Raw genomic sequence first — 17492 nt, forward strand, 5'->3', positions numbered from 1 at the left:
CTATGGGGACATAACTCTATGGGGACACCTCTCTATGGGGACTATGGGGCCATGGCTCTATGGGGACATCGCTCTATGGGGACAATGCTCTATGGGGACACCTCTCTATGGGGACAATGCTCTATGGGGCCATGGCTCTATGGGGACATCGCTCTATGGGGACAATGCTCTATGGGGACACCTCTCTATGGGGACATCGCTCTATGGGGACATAACTCTATGGGGACACCTCTCTATGGGGACATGGCTCTATGGGGACATCGCTCTATGGGGACACCTCTCTATGGGGACATCGCTCTATGGGGACACCTCTCTATGGGGACAATGCTCTATGGGGCCGTCACCATGGGGACAATGCTCTATGGGGACATGGCTCTATGGGGACATCGCTCTATGGGGACAGCACTCTATGGGGACATCGCTCTATGGGGACATCGCTCTATGGGGACACCTCTCTATGGGGACATCGCTCTATGGGGACAATGCTCTATGGGGACACCTCTCTATGGGGACAATGCTCTATGGGGCCATGGCTCTATGGGGTCCTCGTGGTGGTCCCTGCAGTCGATGGAGACGCAGGTGCAGGAGTGGTGCCAGGAGGTGGGGCAGCTGCAGGCGCAGGCTGCGGCGCTGCCGGCGGTGGCCGAGCGGCCGAGCGCGGTGGGCACCCGCATCGTGCGCCTCATCGAGCCCCTCAAGGAGCGCCGCCGCATCCTCCTGGCGTCCAAGGAGGTCCACCAGGTCAGCCACGAGCTGGAGGATGAGATGGTGAGTGCCGGGGGGGAGAGGGATGGGGTGGGATGGATGGGGATGGATGGGGATGGGATGGGGATGAGGATGGGATGGGGATGAGGATGGGGATGAGGATGGGGATGGGGATGGGGTGGGATGGGGATGGGGATGAGGATTGGGATTGGGATAAGGATGGGGATGGGGATGGGGATGAGGATGGGGATGGGATGGGGATGAGGATGGAGATGGGGATGGGGTGAGGATTAGGATGAAGATGAGGATGGAATGGGGATGGAGATGGGGATGAAGATGAAGATGAGGATGGGATAAGGATGGGGATGAGGATGGAGATGGGGATGAGGATGAGGATGGGATGAGGATGGGGATGAGGATGGGGATGAGGATGGGGATGAGGATGGAGATGGGGATGAAGATGAGGATGGGGATGGGATGAGGATGAGGATGGCGATGGGATGGGGATGGGATGAAACTGAGGATAAAGATGGGGATTGGATGGGGATGGGAGCAGGATGACACCATTGCCCCCCCCCCCGCAGCTGTGGGTGCAGGACCGCCTGCCCCTGGCCACGCTGAAGGACCACGGCACCAACCTGCAGACGGTGCAGCAGTTCATCAAGAAGAACCAGGTCAGCCCCATTGACACCCCCCCATTGACCCCCTCATTGACACCCACATTGAACCCCCATTGATCCCCCATTGACCCCCCATTGATCCCCCCATTGACTGCCCCATGGACTCCCCCATTGACTCCCCCATTGACCCCCCCATTGACCCCCCCATGGACCCCCCCATTGATTCTCCCATGGACCCCCACCCCCCATTGATCCCCATTGACCCCCCCATTGAGCCCCCCATTGACCCCCCATTGACCCCCATATACCCCCCATAGACCCCCCATTGACCTCCCCATTGACCCCCCCATTGATTCCCCCACAGACCCCCATTGACCACCCCATTGACCCCCCCCTTGATTCCCCCATACACCCCCCATCGACCCCCCATTGGCCCCCCCATAGACCCCCATTGACCCCCCCATTGACCTCCCCCATTGATTCCCCCATAGACCCCCATTGACCCCCCCCATTGATTCCCCCCTTGACCCCCCCATTGATTCCCCCATAGACCCCCCATTGACCTCCCCATTGACCCCCCCATTGATTCCCCCACAGACCCCCATTGACCACCCCATTGACCCCCCATTGATTCCCCCATAGACCCCCATTGACCCCCCCATAGACCCCCATTGACTCCCCCATTGATTCCCCCATTGACCCCCCATTGACCCCCCCATAGACCCCCATTGACCACCCCATTGACCCCCCCATAGACCCCCATTGACCCCCCCATTGATCCCCATGGACCCCTCCCCATTGACCCCAATGGACTCCCCCATTGACCCCCCCATTGACCCCCCCATGGACACCCCCCATTGATCCCCCCATTGACCCCCCCATAGACACCCCCATTGACCCCCCCATTGATCCCCCCACAGACGCTACGCCGGGAGATCCAGGTGCATCGTCCGCGCGTGGCCGAGGTTCTGGAGCGCGCCGGGGCCGTGGCCTCCATCCGCAGCCCCGAGGCCGAGGGCGTGCGGCGGCTGCAGGAGCGCCTGGGCTCGCTCTGGGGGGAGCTGCAGGAGCAGGCGGAGCGGCGGCAGCAGGCGCTGGACGCCACCTTCCAGCTGGAGCAGTACAAGTGCGACGTGGCCGAGGTGGAGGCCTGGCTCGGGGAGCAGGAGCTGCTGCTCATGAGCGACGACAAGGGCAAGGTGCCCGCGGTGTGCCCCAATGGGGGGGGGTGAAGATGGAGGGGTCGGGAGGATGGGATGGGGGGGGGGATGCTCGTGGACCTCATGGAGAGCCGAAGAGGATGGATGGGATGAGAGCTCATGGAGAGCCGGAGGATGGATGGGATGAGAGATGGGGAGCTCAGGAGGATGGGATGGGGTGGGGGATGCTCGTGGACCTCATGGAGAGCCGAAGAGGATGGATGGGATGAGGGATGCCTATGGGGAGCTCAGGAGGATGGATGGGATGAGGGATGTGCATGGACCATATGGAGAGCTCAGGAGGATGGGTGGGATGAGGGATGCCTATGGGGAGCTCAGGAGGATGGATGGGATGAGGGATGTGCATGGACCATATGGAGAGCTCAGGAGGATGGGTGGGATGAGGGATGCACGTGGGGAGCTCAGGAGGATGGATGGGATGAGGGATATGCATGGACCACGTGGAGAGTGCAGGAGGATGGGTGGGATGAGGGATGCCCATGGGGAGCTCAGGAGGATGGATGGGATGAGGGATGCACGTGGACCACGTGGAGAGTGCAGGAGGATGGATGGGATGAGGGATGCCCATGGGGAGCGCAGGAGGGTGGATGGGATGAGGGATGTGCATGGACCACATGGAGAGCTCAGAAGGATGGATGGGATGAGGGATGTGCATGGACCACATGGAGAGCTCAGGAGGATGGATGGGATGAGGGATGCACATGGGGAGCTCAGGAGGATGGATGGGATGAGGGATGCCCATGGACCACATGGAGAGCTCAGGAGGATGGATGGGATGAGGGATGCACATGGACCACGTGGAGAGCGCAGGAGGATGGATGGGATGAGGGATGTGCATGGACCATATGGAGAGCTCAGGAGGATGGATGGGATGAGGGATGCACGTGGACCACGTGGAGAGCGCAGGAGGATGGGTGGGATGAGGGATGCAGGTGGACCTCATGGATAGCTGAAGAGGATGGATGGGATGAGGGATGCACGTGGACCACATGGAGAGCGCAGGAGAATGGATGGGATGAGGGATGCAGGTGGAGAGCTCAGGAGGATGGATGGGAAGGGGTGGAGATGCACTCTGTGACTCTCATCCCACTGTATGGCTCCCATGCCACCCTATGGCTCTATGGCTCCCATCCCACTCTATGACTCCCATCCTACTCCATGACTCCCATGCCACCCTATGGCTCTATGACTCCCTTTCCTCTCTATGACTCCCATTCCACTCTATGTCTCCCACCCCACTCCATGGCTCCCATCCCACTCCATGACCCCCATCCCACTCAGCGATTCCCACCCCACCCTATGTCTCCCACCCCACCCTACGGCCCTACGCCTCCTATGGCCCACAGGAGCCCATCTGTACGTGCCCCTGTGCACCCATTGCCCCCCAGGACGAGCAGAGCACCCTCCAGCTCCTCAAGAAGCACCTCCTGACCGAGCAGACGGTGGAGAACTACGAGGAAACCATCGCCCAGCTCTCGCGCCAGTGCCGGGCGCTGCTGGAGCTCGGCCACCCCCAAAGGTGGGGCGAGCTCCGGGTCGCCCATCCCCACAGGGCCAAAGGGGGGCACCCATGGGTGCTGGGCGCTCACCGGGCGCTGTGTCCCTTGCCCAGCGAACAGGTCAGCAGGCGGCAGTCGCAGGTTGACCGGCTGTACGTGTCTCTGAAGGAGCTGGTGGAGGAGCGCAAGGCCAAGCTGGAGCAGCAGTACTGGCTCTACCAGCTCAACCGCGAGGTGGACGAGCTCGAGCACTGGATCGCCGAGAAGGAGGTGGTGGCCGGGTCGCCGGAGCTGGGGCAGGACTTCGAGCACGTCACCGTGAGATGGGGTCCGGGACGGGGGACGGGGGTCCCCGGTGTGGGGTGGGGGTGATGGGGGTGGTGCTGGACCAGAGCGGGGTCTTGGTGTGGGTGCTGCTCCAGGGAAGGGGTCCTGGGGTTGCTGGAGATGCAGAGCTGCATCCTGGTGGTGGCAGCGTCAGTGCATCGTCCTGGGCGTCATCACGGGCATCATCCCTGCTCCATGCTGGGTACCATCAATGCATCGTCCTGGGCATCATCCCTGCTCCATGCTGGGTACCATCAATGCTCCATGCTGGGTACCATCAATGCATTGTCCTGGGCATCATCCTGGGCATCATCCCTGCTCCATGCTGGGTACCATCAATGCTCCATGCTGGGTACCATCAGTGCATCGTCCTGGGCATCATCCCTGCTCCATGCTGGGTACCATCAATGCATCATCCTGGGCATCATCCCTGCTCCATGCTGGGTACCATCAATGCATCATCATCCCTGCTCCATGCTGGGTACCATCAATGCATCGTCCTGGGCATCATCCTGGGCATCATCCCTGCTCCATGCTGGGTACCATCAATGCTCCATGCTGGGTACCATCAATGCATCGTCCTGGGCATCATCCCTGCTCCATGCTGGGTACCATCAATGCATCATCCTGGGCATCATCCCTGCTCCATGCTGGGTACCATCAATGCTCCATGCTGGGTACCATCAATGCATTGTCCTGGGCATCATCCTGGGCATCATCCCTGCTCCATGCTGGGTACCATCAATGCTCCATGCTGGGTACCATCAATGCATCGTCCTGGGCATCATCCCTGCTCCATGCTGGGTACCATCAATGCATCGTCCTGGGCATCATCCCTGCTCCATGCTGGGTACCATCAATGCATCATCCTGGGCATCATCCCTGCTCCATGCTGGGTACCATCAATGCTCCATGCTGGGTACCATCAATGCATCGTCCTGGGCTTCATCACGGGCATCATCCCTGCTCCATGCTGGGTACCATCAATGCATCACCCCAGGCACCATCCCTGCTCCATCATGGGCACCATCCCAGCTCCACCCCGGGTACCACCAATGCATCATCCCGGGCACCATCCCAGCTCCATCCCAGGCACCATCCCAGCTCCACCCCGGGTACCACCAATGCATCATCCCGGGCACCATCCCAGCTCCATCCCGGCTTCCCCTCTCCACCCGTGTCCCTCCTCCCTCCCTCACCCCCTTCCCCTCCCCGGCTCCCGCAGCTGCTGCAGGAGAAGTTCCTGGAGTTCGCCAGCGAGACGGGCAGCGTGGGGCAGGAGCGCATCGCCGCGCTCAACCAGATGGTGGACGAGCTCATCGACTACGGCCACGCCGACGCCGCCACCATCGCCGAGTGGAAGGACGGCGTCAACGAGGCCTGGGCCGAGCTGCTGGAGCTGATGGAGACGCGGGCGCAGATGCTGGCGGCCTCGCACGAGCTCCACAAGTTCTTCAACGACTGCAAGGAGCTCCTGGCGCAGATCGAGGAGCGCCGGCGGCGGCTGCCGGAGCTGGCGGCGCGCGACGGCCGCGGCTCCGCCGGCGCCTTGCAGCGGGCGCTGGGCGCCTTCGAGCACGACGTGGAGGTGCTGGTGAGCCAGGTGCGGCGGCTGCAGGAGGCGGCGGCGCAGCTCCGCACCCTCTACGCCGGCGACAACGCCGAGGCCATCGCGGCGCGGGAGCAGGAGGTGCTGCGGGCATGGAAGGAGCTGCTGGCAGCCTGCGAGCGCTGCCGGCTCCACGTGGCCGGCGTCGCCGAGCGCATCCGCTTCGTGGGCGCCGCCAGGGACCTGCTGGCCTGGATGGACGGGGTCCTGCAGCAGATGGGAGCCGGGGACAAGCCCAGGTTGGGGGGGGAGAGGAGCATGGCCCACCCCAAGGACCCATGGCCCACCCCAAGGACCCATGGCCCACCCCAAGGACCCATTTCCCATCCCAAGGACCCATTTCCCACCCCAAGGACCCATTTCCCACCCCAAGGACCCATGGCCCACCCCATGGACCCATGGCCCACCCCAAGGACCATATCCCATCCCAACGACCATGTCCCATCCCAAGGACCCATTTCCCACCCCAAGGACCCATTTCCCACCCCAAGGACCCATTTCCCACCCCAAGGACCCATTTCCCAACCCAAGGACCCATTTCCCATCCCAAGGACCATGTCCCACCCCAGGGACCATATCCCATCCCAATGACCATATCCTATCCCAACGACCATGGCCCATCCCAAGGACCGTGTCCCATTCCAAGGACCCATTTCCCATCCCAAGGGCCATGTCCCATTCCAAGGACCCATGTCCCACCCCAAGGACCCATGCCCCACCCCAAGGACCATGTCCCATCCCAAGGACCATGTCCCATCCCAAGGACCCAGTTCCCATCCCAAGGACCCATTTCCCACCCCAAGGACCCATTTCCCACCCCAAGGACCCATTTCCCATCCCAAGGACCCATTTCCAATCCCAAGGACCCATTTCCCATCCCAAGGACCCAGTTCCCATCCCAAGGACCCATTTCCCACCCCAAGGACCCATTTCCCACCCCAAGGACCCATTTCCCACCCCAAGGACCCATTTCCCATCCCAAGGACCCATTTCCCATCCCAAGGACCCATTTCCAATCCCAAGGACCCATTTCCCACCCCAAGGACCCATTTCCCATCCCAAGGACCCATTTCCCATCCCAACGACCATGTCCCATTCCAAGGACCCGTGACCTGTGCTAACATCCCATGTCCTGTGCCAAGGTCCCATGTCCTGGCCCATCCATGGCATCAAGACCCTGTGTCCCATCCCATCCCAAGCTCAAGACCCATGTCCTACCTCATCCCAAGGCCCCATGTCCTGGCCCGCCCATGGCACCAAGGCCCCACATCCTGCCCCATCCCAAGGACACAGAGACCCTCACCGTGGCCTCTCCCCCCCTTTCAGGGACGTCTCCTCGGTGGAGCTGCTGATGAGCGACCACCAGAGCCTCAAGAACGAGATTGAGGCCCGAGCCAAGAGCATCTCCAGCTGCCTGGAGCTGGGCAAGAGCCTCATCCTCAGCAAGAGCCCAGCGGCCGATGAGGTGCAGCCATTGACGGGTCCTAACCCACTGGGGGGTCCCAGCTCATTGGGGGGATCCCAGCCCATTGAGGAGGTCCCAACCCATTTGGGAGGTCCCAACCCATTGAAGAGGTCCCAGCTTATTGGGGGGATCCCAGCCCATTGAGGAGGTCCCAACCCATTTGGGAGGTCCCAACCCATTGAGGAGGTCCCAACCCATTGGGGATCCCAACCCATTGAGGAGGTCCCAACCCATTGAGGAGGTCCCAACCCATTGGGGATCCCAACCCATTGAGGAGGTCCCAACCCATTGAGGAGGTCCCAACCCATTGAGGAGGTCCCAACCCATTGAGGATACCAATCCATTGAGGAGGTCCCAACCCATTGAGGAGGTCCCAACCCATTGAGGAGGTCCCAACCCATTGGGGATCCCAACTCATTGAGGAGGTCCCAACCCATTGAGGAGGTCCCAACCCATTGGGGATACCAATCCATTGAGGAGGTCCCAACCCACTGGGGTGTCCCAACCCATCGGAAATCCCAACTCATGGGGTGATCCCAACCCATTGGGGATCCCAACCCATTCTGGAGGGTTCCAACCCATTATGGGGATCCCCACCCATTGCAGTTGCCCCAACCCCTGCAGATCAAAGCCCACGTGGAAAAGCTGCTCACGAAGAAGAAGGAGATGTTGGAGACGTGGGACAAGCACTGGGAGTGGCTGCAGCAGAGTGAGTGCCCCACAGGGTGCTGGGGGTGATGGTGACTGCATGTGGTACCCGTGGTGACGGAGGTGATGGTGACTGCGTGTGGTACCCGTGGTGACGGAGGTGATGGTGACTGCGTGTGGTACCCGTGGTGATGGAGGTGATGGTGACTGCGTGTGGTACCCGTGGTGACGGAGGTGATGGTGACTGCGTGTGGTACCCGTGGTGACGGAGGTGATGGTGACTGCGTGTGGTACCCGTGGTGACGGAGGTGATGGTGACTGCGTGTGGTACCCGTGGTGACGGAGGTGATGGTGACTGCGTGTGGTACCCGTGGTGACGGAGGTGATGGTGACTGCGTGTGGTACCCGTGGTGACGGAGGTGATGGTGACTGCGTGTGGTACCCGTGGTGATGGAGGTGATGGTGACTGCGTGTGGTACCCGTGGTGATGGAGGTGATGGTGACTGCGTGTGGTACCTGTGGTGATGGAGGTGATGGTGACTGCGTGTGGTACCCGTGGTGATGGAGGTGATGGTGACTGCGTGTGGTACCCGTGGTGACGGAGGTGATGGTGACTGCGTGTGGTACCCATGGTGATGGAGGTGATGGTGACTGCGTGTGGTACCCGTGGTGATGGAGGTGATGGTGACTGCGTGTGGTACCTGTGGTGATGGAGGTGATGGTGACTGCGTGTGGTACCTGTGGTGATGGAGGTGATGGTGACTGCGTGTGGTACCTGTGGTGATGGAGGTGATGGTGACCGTATGCGGTACTGATGGTGCTGGAGGTGATGGTGACCGCATGCGGTGCAGTAGGTGACCGTATGCGGTACTGATGGTGCTGGAGGTGCTGGTGACCGCGTGCGGTGCAGTAGGTGACCGTATGCGGTACCTGCAGTGCTGGAGGTGCACCAGTTCGCCCAGGAGGCCGTGGTGGCCGACGCGTGGTTGACGGCGCAGGAGCCGCTGCTCCGGAGTCAGGAGCTGGGCAGCAGCGTGGACGAGGTGGAGCAGCTCATCCGGCGCCACGAGGCTTTCCGCAAGGCGGCCGCGGCTTGGGAGGAGAAGTTCAGCTCCTTGAGGAGGCTCACGACGGTGAGGGCAGTGCAGGGCAGCCCCGGGCCTCATCCCATCCCCATCCCATCCAGCCCCATCCATACCCATCCCATCCCCACCCCATCCCATCCCCATCCCATCCCCATCCCCATCCCATCCCCATCCCATCCCCATCCCCATCCCATCCCCATCCCCATCCCCATCCATCCCCACCCCATCCCCATCCCATCCACATCCACATCCATCCCCATCCCCATCCCAATCCCATCCCCATCCAACCCCATCCACGTCCATCCCCATCCCCATCCCATCCATCCCCATCCCATCCATCCCCATCCATCCCCATCCCCATCCCCATCCCCATCCCCATCCCCATCCCATCCCCATCCCCATCCTCATCCCCACCCTATCCCCATCCCATCCCATCCCATCCCCATCCCCACCTCCATCTCCATCCCCATCCATCCCCATCTCCATCCCCATCCCACCCCATCCCCATCCCCACCCCACCCCATCCCCATCCCATCCCCATCCCATCCCCATCCCATCCCCATCCCCACCCCATCCCCACCCCATGGATCCGCAGCGGTCCCCCTCCATCCCCATCCCATCCCCATCCCATCCCCATCCCCATCCCATCCCATCCCATCCCCATCCCATCCCCATCCCCATCCCCATCCCCATCCCCATCCCCATCCCCATCCCATCCATCCCCATCCCATCCATCCCCATCCATCCCCATCCCCATCCCCATCCCATCCCCATCCCATCCCCATCCCCACCCCATCCCAATCCCATCCCATCCCCATCCCATCCCCATCCATCCCCATCTCCATCCCCATCCCATCCCATCCCCATCCCATCCCCATCCCATCCCCATCCCCATCCCCATCTCCATCCCCATCCCATCCCATCCCCATCCCCACCCCATCCCCACCCCATCCCATCCCCATCCTATCCCCATCCCCATCCCATCCCCATCCCATCCCCATCCCCACCCCATCCCCATCCCCATCCCATCCCCACCCCATCCCCATCCCATCCCCATCCCATCCCCACCTCCCTCACCCATTCCCCCCTCCCCACAGCTCGAGAAGCTCCGCGCTGAGCAGACCAAGCAGCCCCCGACCCCTCTCCTGAGCCGCAAGTTCCCGGGGACCCCCTCGGGGGCCCCAACGGCGCCAGAACCGGGACCAGAACCGGGACCAGAACCGGGACCAGAACCGGGACCAGAACCGGGACCGGGACCAGGACCGGGATCGGGATCGGGACCGGGATCGGGATCGGGATCGGGACCGGGACCGGGACCGGAGCCGCGCGTGGGGCTCGTGCGCCAGGAGCTGCGCCCCGAGCGGCTGCAGCCGCAGCGCGACCGCGTCCAGGCCCCCCCGGGGGCCTCGGAGCCGCCTCCCACCGGGGACCCCCCCCCAGCGGAGCCCGAGGCGGCGGCCGAGCCCCGGCCGGGGCTGCTGGAGCGGAGACGGGAGCGGAGGGAGCGGCGCTTGGAGCGGCAGGAATCGAGCGAGCCCGAGGCGCGCCCCGACGGGAAAGGGTGAGGGACGGGAGCGGGAGCGGGAGCGGGATGGGGATGGGGAGGGAGCGGGATGGGGATGGGGAGGGAGCGGGATGGGGATGGGGAGGGACGGGAGGGAGCGGGACCGGGATGGGGATGGGGAGGGAGCGGGATGGGGATGGGGATGGGGAGGGAGCGGGATGGGGATGGGGAGGGAGCGGGGTGGGGATGGGGAGGGAGCGGGACCAGGATGGGGATGGGGAGGGAGCGGGTCCGGGATGGGAATGGGGAGGGACCAGAGCTGGAGCGGTGCCCCCCGCATCACCCCGGCTCCCCCGCAGCAAAGCGACCCTGGCTGACATCGTGGAGCAGCTGCAGGAGAAGGAGGCGGGAGGCCCCGTGCCGGCTTCGGTGAGGAGAGAGGGACCCCCCCCCGGTGTCCCCTTGGGAGTCCCCTTTGGGGTCCCCTTCAGTTCTGCACGGCATCCCCTTGGCATCACATTGATGTCCCCTTGGCATCACTTTGGGGTCACCTTTGGGGTCCCTTTGGTTTCTCCTTGATGTCCCTTTGGTGTCCCCTCCACTTCTGCATGGCATCCCCTTGGCATCACATTGATGTCCCCTTGGTATCCCCTTGGCATGCATTGATGTCCCCTTGGCATCACATTGATGTCCCCTTGGTATCCCCTTGGCATCCATTGGTATCCACTGGGTATCCCCTTGGCATCACATGGATGTCCCCTTGGTATCCCCTTGGCATCCGTTGGTATCCCCTTGGTATGCATTGATGTCCCCTTGGCATCACATTGATATCACCTTGCTATCCCCTTGGCATCCATTGATGTCCCCTTGGCATCCCCTTGACATCCATTGGCATCCCCTTGACATCCATTGGCATCCTCTTGGCATCCATTGGCATCCCCTTGACATCCATTGGCATCCCCTTGACATCCATTGCCATCCATTGGTGTCTCTTTGGTGTCCTCTTGACATCCATTGGCATCCCCTTGACATCCATTGCCATCCATTGGTGTCTCTTTGGTGTCCCCTTGACATCCATTGGCATCCCCTTGACATCCATTGCCATCCATTGGTGTCTCTTTGGTGTCCCCTTGACATCCATTGGCATCCCCTTGACATCCATTGCCATCCATTGGTGTCTCTTTGGTGTCCCCTTGACATCCATTGGCATCCCCTTGACATCCATTGCCATCCATTGGTGTCTCTTTGGTGTCCCCTCCCTGTCCCCCCCACCAACTCCTCCACCCCCCCCATATCTGCAGCCTCGGGACCGGGACCCCCCTCGCCTTCCCCCCGGCGCCGAGGCGCTGCCGGAGCGACCCCCACGTCCGGACCGGCCCCGCGCCCGCGACCGACCCCGACCGCGCCGGCGGCCCCGGCCCAAGGACCCGGCGCAAGGCCCGGGGGAGCCGCGGCGCTCGCGCTCGGCCCCGGCCCAGGGCAGCAGCGCCCCGGCCCCACCGCCCCCCCCCAGCCACACCGTCACCCACGAGGGCTTCCTCCTGCGCAAGCACGAGCAGGACGGGGCCAAGAAGGCCTCCAACAGGTTGGTGGGGGGCCAAGGGGGTACCAGGGGATGGGGGCATCCGTGGGGCCAGGGGCAACAGGGGATGGGGGTATCCATGGGGAGGGGGCAACTGGGGATCCATCAATGGAGAGGGTTCATCAAGGGTTGGGATCCATCAATGGAGAGGGTTCATCAAGCATTGGGACCCATCAATGGAGAGGCCTCATCAAGGGTTGGGATCCATCAATGGAGAGGGTTCATCAAGCATTGGGATCCATCAATGGAGAGGGTTCATCAAGCATTGGGATCCATCAATGGAGAGGGTTCATCAAGGGTTGGGGTCCAGCAATGGAGAGGGTTCATCAAGCATTGGGATCCATCAATGGAGAGGGTTCATCAAGCATTGGGATCCATCAATGGAGAGGGTTCATCAAGGGTTGGGGTCCAGCAATGGAGAGGGTTCATCAAGGGTTGGGATCCATCAATGGAGAGGGTTCATCAAGCATTGGGACCCATCAATGGAGAGGCCTCATCAAGGGTTGGGATCCATCAATGGAGAGGGTTCATCAAGGGTTGGGGTCCAGCAATGGAGAGGGTTCATCAAGAGACCCATCAATGGAGGGGGTTCATCAAGAAATCCAACAATGGAGAGGGTTCATCCAGAGACCCATCAATGGAGAGGGTTCATCAAGAAATCCAACAATGGAGAGGGTTCATCAAGAGACCCATCAGAGACCCATCAATGGAGAGGGTTCATCAAGCATTGGGACCCATCAATGGAGAGGGTTCATCAAGCGTTGGGACCCATCAATGGAGAGGGGTCACCAATGGTTGGGATCCATCAACGGAGAAGGGTCATCAAGAGACCCATCAATGGAGAGGGTTCATCAAGAGACCCATCAATGGAGGGGGTTCATCCAGAGACCCATCAATGGGAAGGGTTCACAAGGGTTGGGACCCATCAATGGAGAGGGGTCACCAATGGTTGGGATCCATCAACGGAGAAGGGTCATCAAGAGACCCATCAATGGGACCCATCAATGGAGGGGGTTCATCCAGGACCCATCAATGGGAATCAAGGGTTGGGACCCATCAATGGAGAGGGGTCACCAATGGTTGGGATCCATCAACGGAGAAGGGTCATCAAGAGACCCATCAATGGAGAGGGTTCATCAAGAAACCCATCAATGGGAAGGGTTCACAAGGGTTGGGACCCATCAATGGAGCAGGGTCACCAATGGTTGGGTCCCATCAACAGAGCGGGTCCCCCATGAGACCCCCCAGTGCCTGCCCTTGACCTCCCTGACCCACACCACCCAATTCCCCCCCCATTATTGACCCCCCCCCAGGTCCTGGGTGAACCTTTACTGCGTGCTGAGCAAGGGGGACCTGGGCTTCTACAAGGACGCCAAGGGCCCGGCCTCGGGCAGCACCCACGGCGGGGAGCCCCTGCTCAGCCTCCACCGCGCCACCAGCGAGGTGGCCACCGACTACAAGAAGAAGAAGAACGTCTTCAAGCTCCGGTGAGCTGCGGTGCTCCTATGGGGCACGGGGAGCGGGGAGGCTATGGGGCAGGAGGGCTGGGGACTATGGGGTAGGAGGAGGGGGGATATGGGGCTATGGGGCAGGAGAGGTGGAGACTATGGGGTAGGAGGAGGGGGATATGGGGCTATGGGGCAGGAGAGGTGGAGACTATGGGGTAGGAAGAGGGGGGATATGGGGCTATGGGGCAGGAGGAGTGGGGACTATGGGGTAGGAGGAGGGGGATATGGGGCTATGGGGCAGGAGGGCTGGGGACTATGGGGTAGGAGGAGGGGGATATGGGGCTATGGGGCAGGAGGGCTGGGGACTATGGGGTAGGAGGAGGGGGATATGGGGCTATGGGGCAGGAGGGCTGGGGGGCAACGGGGTGAGGGGCCAATGGGGCAGGAGGGGGGAGCTATGGGGCGGTGCTGAAGCGGGGCCTTCTCATGTAGGACCAGCGATGGGAGCGAGTTCCTGCTGCAAGCCAAGGATGAGGTGGGTGCCTATGGGGGGGTTGGGGTTCTGATGGGGGGGGGTCTCTGGTGCTGGTTTGGGGTCTCCAATGCCCTTTTTGGTGCCTCTGACGGTGTTTTGGGGTCTCTGATGGTGCTTTTGGTGTTTCTGGTGCTGTTTTGGTGTCTCTGACACCGGTTTTGGGGTCTCCGATGGTGCTTTTGGTGTTTCTGGCGCTGTTTTGGTGTCTCTGACACCGGTTTTGGGGTCTCTGATGGTGCTTTTGGTGTGCTGTTTTGGTGTCTCTGACACCGGTTTTGGGGTCTCGATGGTGGTTTTGGTGTTTCTGGTGCTGTTTTGGTGTCTCTGACACCGGTTTTGGGGTCTCTGATGGTGCTTTTGGTGTTTCTGGTGCTGTTTTGGTGTCTCTGACACCGGTTTTGGGGTCTCCGATGGTGCTTTTGGTGTTTCTGGTGCTGTTTTGGTGTCTCTGACACCGGTTTTGGGGTCTCCGATGGTGCTTTTGGTGTTTCTGGTGCTGTTTTGGTGTCTCTGACACCGGTTTTGGGGTCTCCGATGGTGGTTTTGGTGTTTCTGGTGCTGTTTTGGTGTCTCTGACACCGGTTTTGGGGTCTCCGATGGTGCTTTTGGTGTTTCTGGTGCTGTTGTGGTGTCTCTGACACCGGTTTTGGGGTCTCCGATGGTGCTTTTGGTGTTTCTGGTGCTGTTTTGGTGTCTCTGACACCGGTTTTGGGGTCTCCGATGGTGGTTTGGGGTCTCTTCCATCATTTTTGGTCTCTCTGATGCCATTTTGGGGTCTCTTTCACACTTTTGGGGGTCTCTGTCACCATTTCTGGGGTCTCTGAAGCTGCTTTTGTGTCCCTGAGACCGTTTTTGGTGTCCCTGACCCCGTTTTTGGTGTCCCTGACCCCGGTTTTGGTGTTCCTGACCCCGGTTTTGGTGTTCCTGACCCCGGTTTTGGTGTTCCTGACCCCGTTTTTGGTGTCCCTGACCCCGGTTTTGGTGTCTCTGACACCGTTTTTGGTGTCTCTGACCCCGTTTTTGGTGTCTCTGACACCGTTTTTGGTGTCCCTGACCCCAGTTTTGGTGTCTCTGACCCCGGATTTTTGTCTCTGATCCCATTTTCATGCCTCTTTCACTGTTTTTGTGCCTCTTTCACCATTTTTGGTATCTCTGACCCCATTTTTGTGCCTCTTTCATCGTTTTTGGTGTCCCTGACCCCTGTTGTGTGTCTCTGACCCCATTTTTGTGCCTCTTTCACCCTTTTTCTCCCTCTTTCACCATTTTTCTCTTTCTTTCACCATTTTTTGTGTCTCTGACCCCATTTTTGTGCCTCTGACCCCATTTTTGTGCCTCTTTCACCAATTTTTGTGTCTCTGGCCCCATTTTTGTGCCTCTTTCACCATTTTTTGTGCCTCTGGCCCCATTTTTGTGCCTCTTTCACCATTTTTGGTGTCTCTGACCCCATTTTTGTGCCTCTTTCACCATTTTTGGTGTCTCTGACCCCATTTTTGTATCCCTTTCCCTGTTTCCCTCTCCCTTTCCTCATCCCCATTCCCATCCCCATCCGCTTTCCCTTCCCCTCTCCCGTTCCCGTCCCCATCCCCCTTCCTGTTCCCTTTCCTGTTCCCTCCCCGTTTCCCTGTTCCCTCCCCGTTTCCCCATCCCCGTCCCCTTTCCCTGTTCCCGTTCCCGCCCCCATCCCCATTTCCCCTTTCTCATTCCCGTTTCCCCTTTCCCTTTTCCCCATCCCCGTCCCCGTTCCCATCCCCATCCCTGTTCCCGTTCCCATCCCCGTTCCCGTTTCCCCGTTCACCTTTCCCCTTTCCCCACCCCCGTCCCCGTTCCTATCCCCGTTCCCGTTTCCCCGTTCCCGTTTCCCCTTTCCCCATCCCCGTCCCCATTCCCCGTTCCCGTTTCCCATCCCCGTTCCCCTTTCCCATTCCTGTTTCCCCTTTCCCTTTTCCCCATCCCCGTCCCCGTTCCCATCCCCATCCCTGTTCCCGTTCCCATCCCCGTTCCCGTTTCCCCGTTCCCGTTTCCCCTTTCCCCATCCCCGTCCCCGTCCCCATCCCCATTCCCCTTTCCCGTTTCCCCTTTCCCATCCCCGTTCCCGTTTCCCCTTTCCCCCTTTCCCATTCCCGTTTCCCCGTTCCCGTTTCCCATTCCCGTTCCCATCCCCTTTCCCCCTTTCCCATTCCCGTTTCCCCGTTCCCGTTTCCCATTCCCGTTCCCATCCCCTTTCCCCCTTTCCCATTCCCGTTCCCATCCCCGTTCCCGTTTCCCCTTTCCCCCTTTCCCATTCCCGTTTCCCCGTTCCCGTTTCCCGTTCCCGTTTCCCGTCCCCGCTCTCTCCCGCAGGAGGAGATGCGGGCCTGGCTGCGCGCCCTGGCCGCCAGTACCCAGGAGCACCAGGAGGTGGCGCGCTGGCACCAGGCGCTCACCACCTCCTCCACCGACGAGGGCGCCCCCCGGCGGGAGGGCGAGCGGCGCCCCAGCGCCTCCGGGCGGCGGAAGTGACCCCCCCATGGGGACACCCCATAGGGACACCCCATAGGGACACCCCCATGGGGACACCCCATAGGGACACCCCATAGGGACACCCCATAGGGACACCCCCATGGGGACACCCCCTATAGGGACACCCCATAGGGACACCCCCATGGGGACACCCCCATAGGGACACCCCATAGGGACACCCCATAGGGACACCCCTATAGGGACACCCCCCCCATATGGACATCCCAATAGGGACACGTCTATAGGGACACCCCCCCCATAGGGACACCCCTATAGGGACACCCCATAACCCCCTATAGGGACACCCCATAACCCCCTATAGGGACACCCCATAGGGACACCTCCATAGGGACCCCCCATGGGGACACCCCCATAGGGACACCTCCATAGGGACCCCCCCATGGGGACACCCCCCATAAGAACACCCCCATTGGGACACCCCATAGGGACACCCCATAGGGAACCCCCATAGGGACCCCCCCTCATAGGGACCTCCCCATAGGGAACCCCTCATAGGGAACCCCCATAGGGACCCCCCCATGGGGACACCCCATAAGGACACCCCATAGGGAACCCCTCATAGGGACCCCCAAATAGGGTCTGGGGGGGGGGTTGGGGATCCCCCCTTTGTGACCCATGGGGTTGGGGGGGTTGGAAATGGGGTGCCCCCCCCCTCAATTCCTCATCACCCTCCCCCCCCCGTATCCCCGGGCCCCCTTTTCCCATGCACAAGCCATAGGGGGGGG

General features: G+C 61.2%; 1 protein-coding gene across 1 annotated transcript; it reads left to right on the plus strand.

Moving 5' to 3' along the window:
- Window positions 1-537: 537 nt before the first annotated feature.
- LOC130592539 (spectrin beta chain, non-erythrocytic 4-like) lies at window positions 538-16779 on the plus strand. Its single transcript, XM_057396951.1, has 15 exons — window positions 538-768; window positions 1290-1379; window positions 2246-2524; window positions 3934-4064; window positions 4158-4362; window positions 5597-6219; window positions 7307-7445; window positions 8070-8154; window positions 9030-9226; window positions 10276-10739; window positions 11042-11111; window positions 11984-12267; window positions 13578-13751; window positions 14205-14247; window positions 16588-16779. The coding sequence occupies exons 1-15, from the start codon at window positions 538-540 to the stop codon at window positions 16744-16746; spliced, it is 3174 nt and encodes a 1057-aa protein (XP_057252934.1). The 3' UTR covers window positions 16747-16779.
- Window positions 16780-17492: the final 713 nt, after the last annotated feature.

Source organism: Pezoporus wallicus, unplaced genomic scaffold (genome assembly GCF_028554395.1).
Source record: "Pezoporus wallicus isolate ANWC-B61680 ecotype Strahan unplaced genomic scaffold, APGP_CSIRO_Pwel_v1 contig_8113, whole genome shotgun sequence".
NCBI lineage: Eukaryota > Metazoa > Chordata > Aves > Psittaciformes > Psittacidae > Pezoporus > Pezoporus wallicus.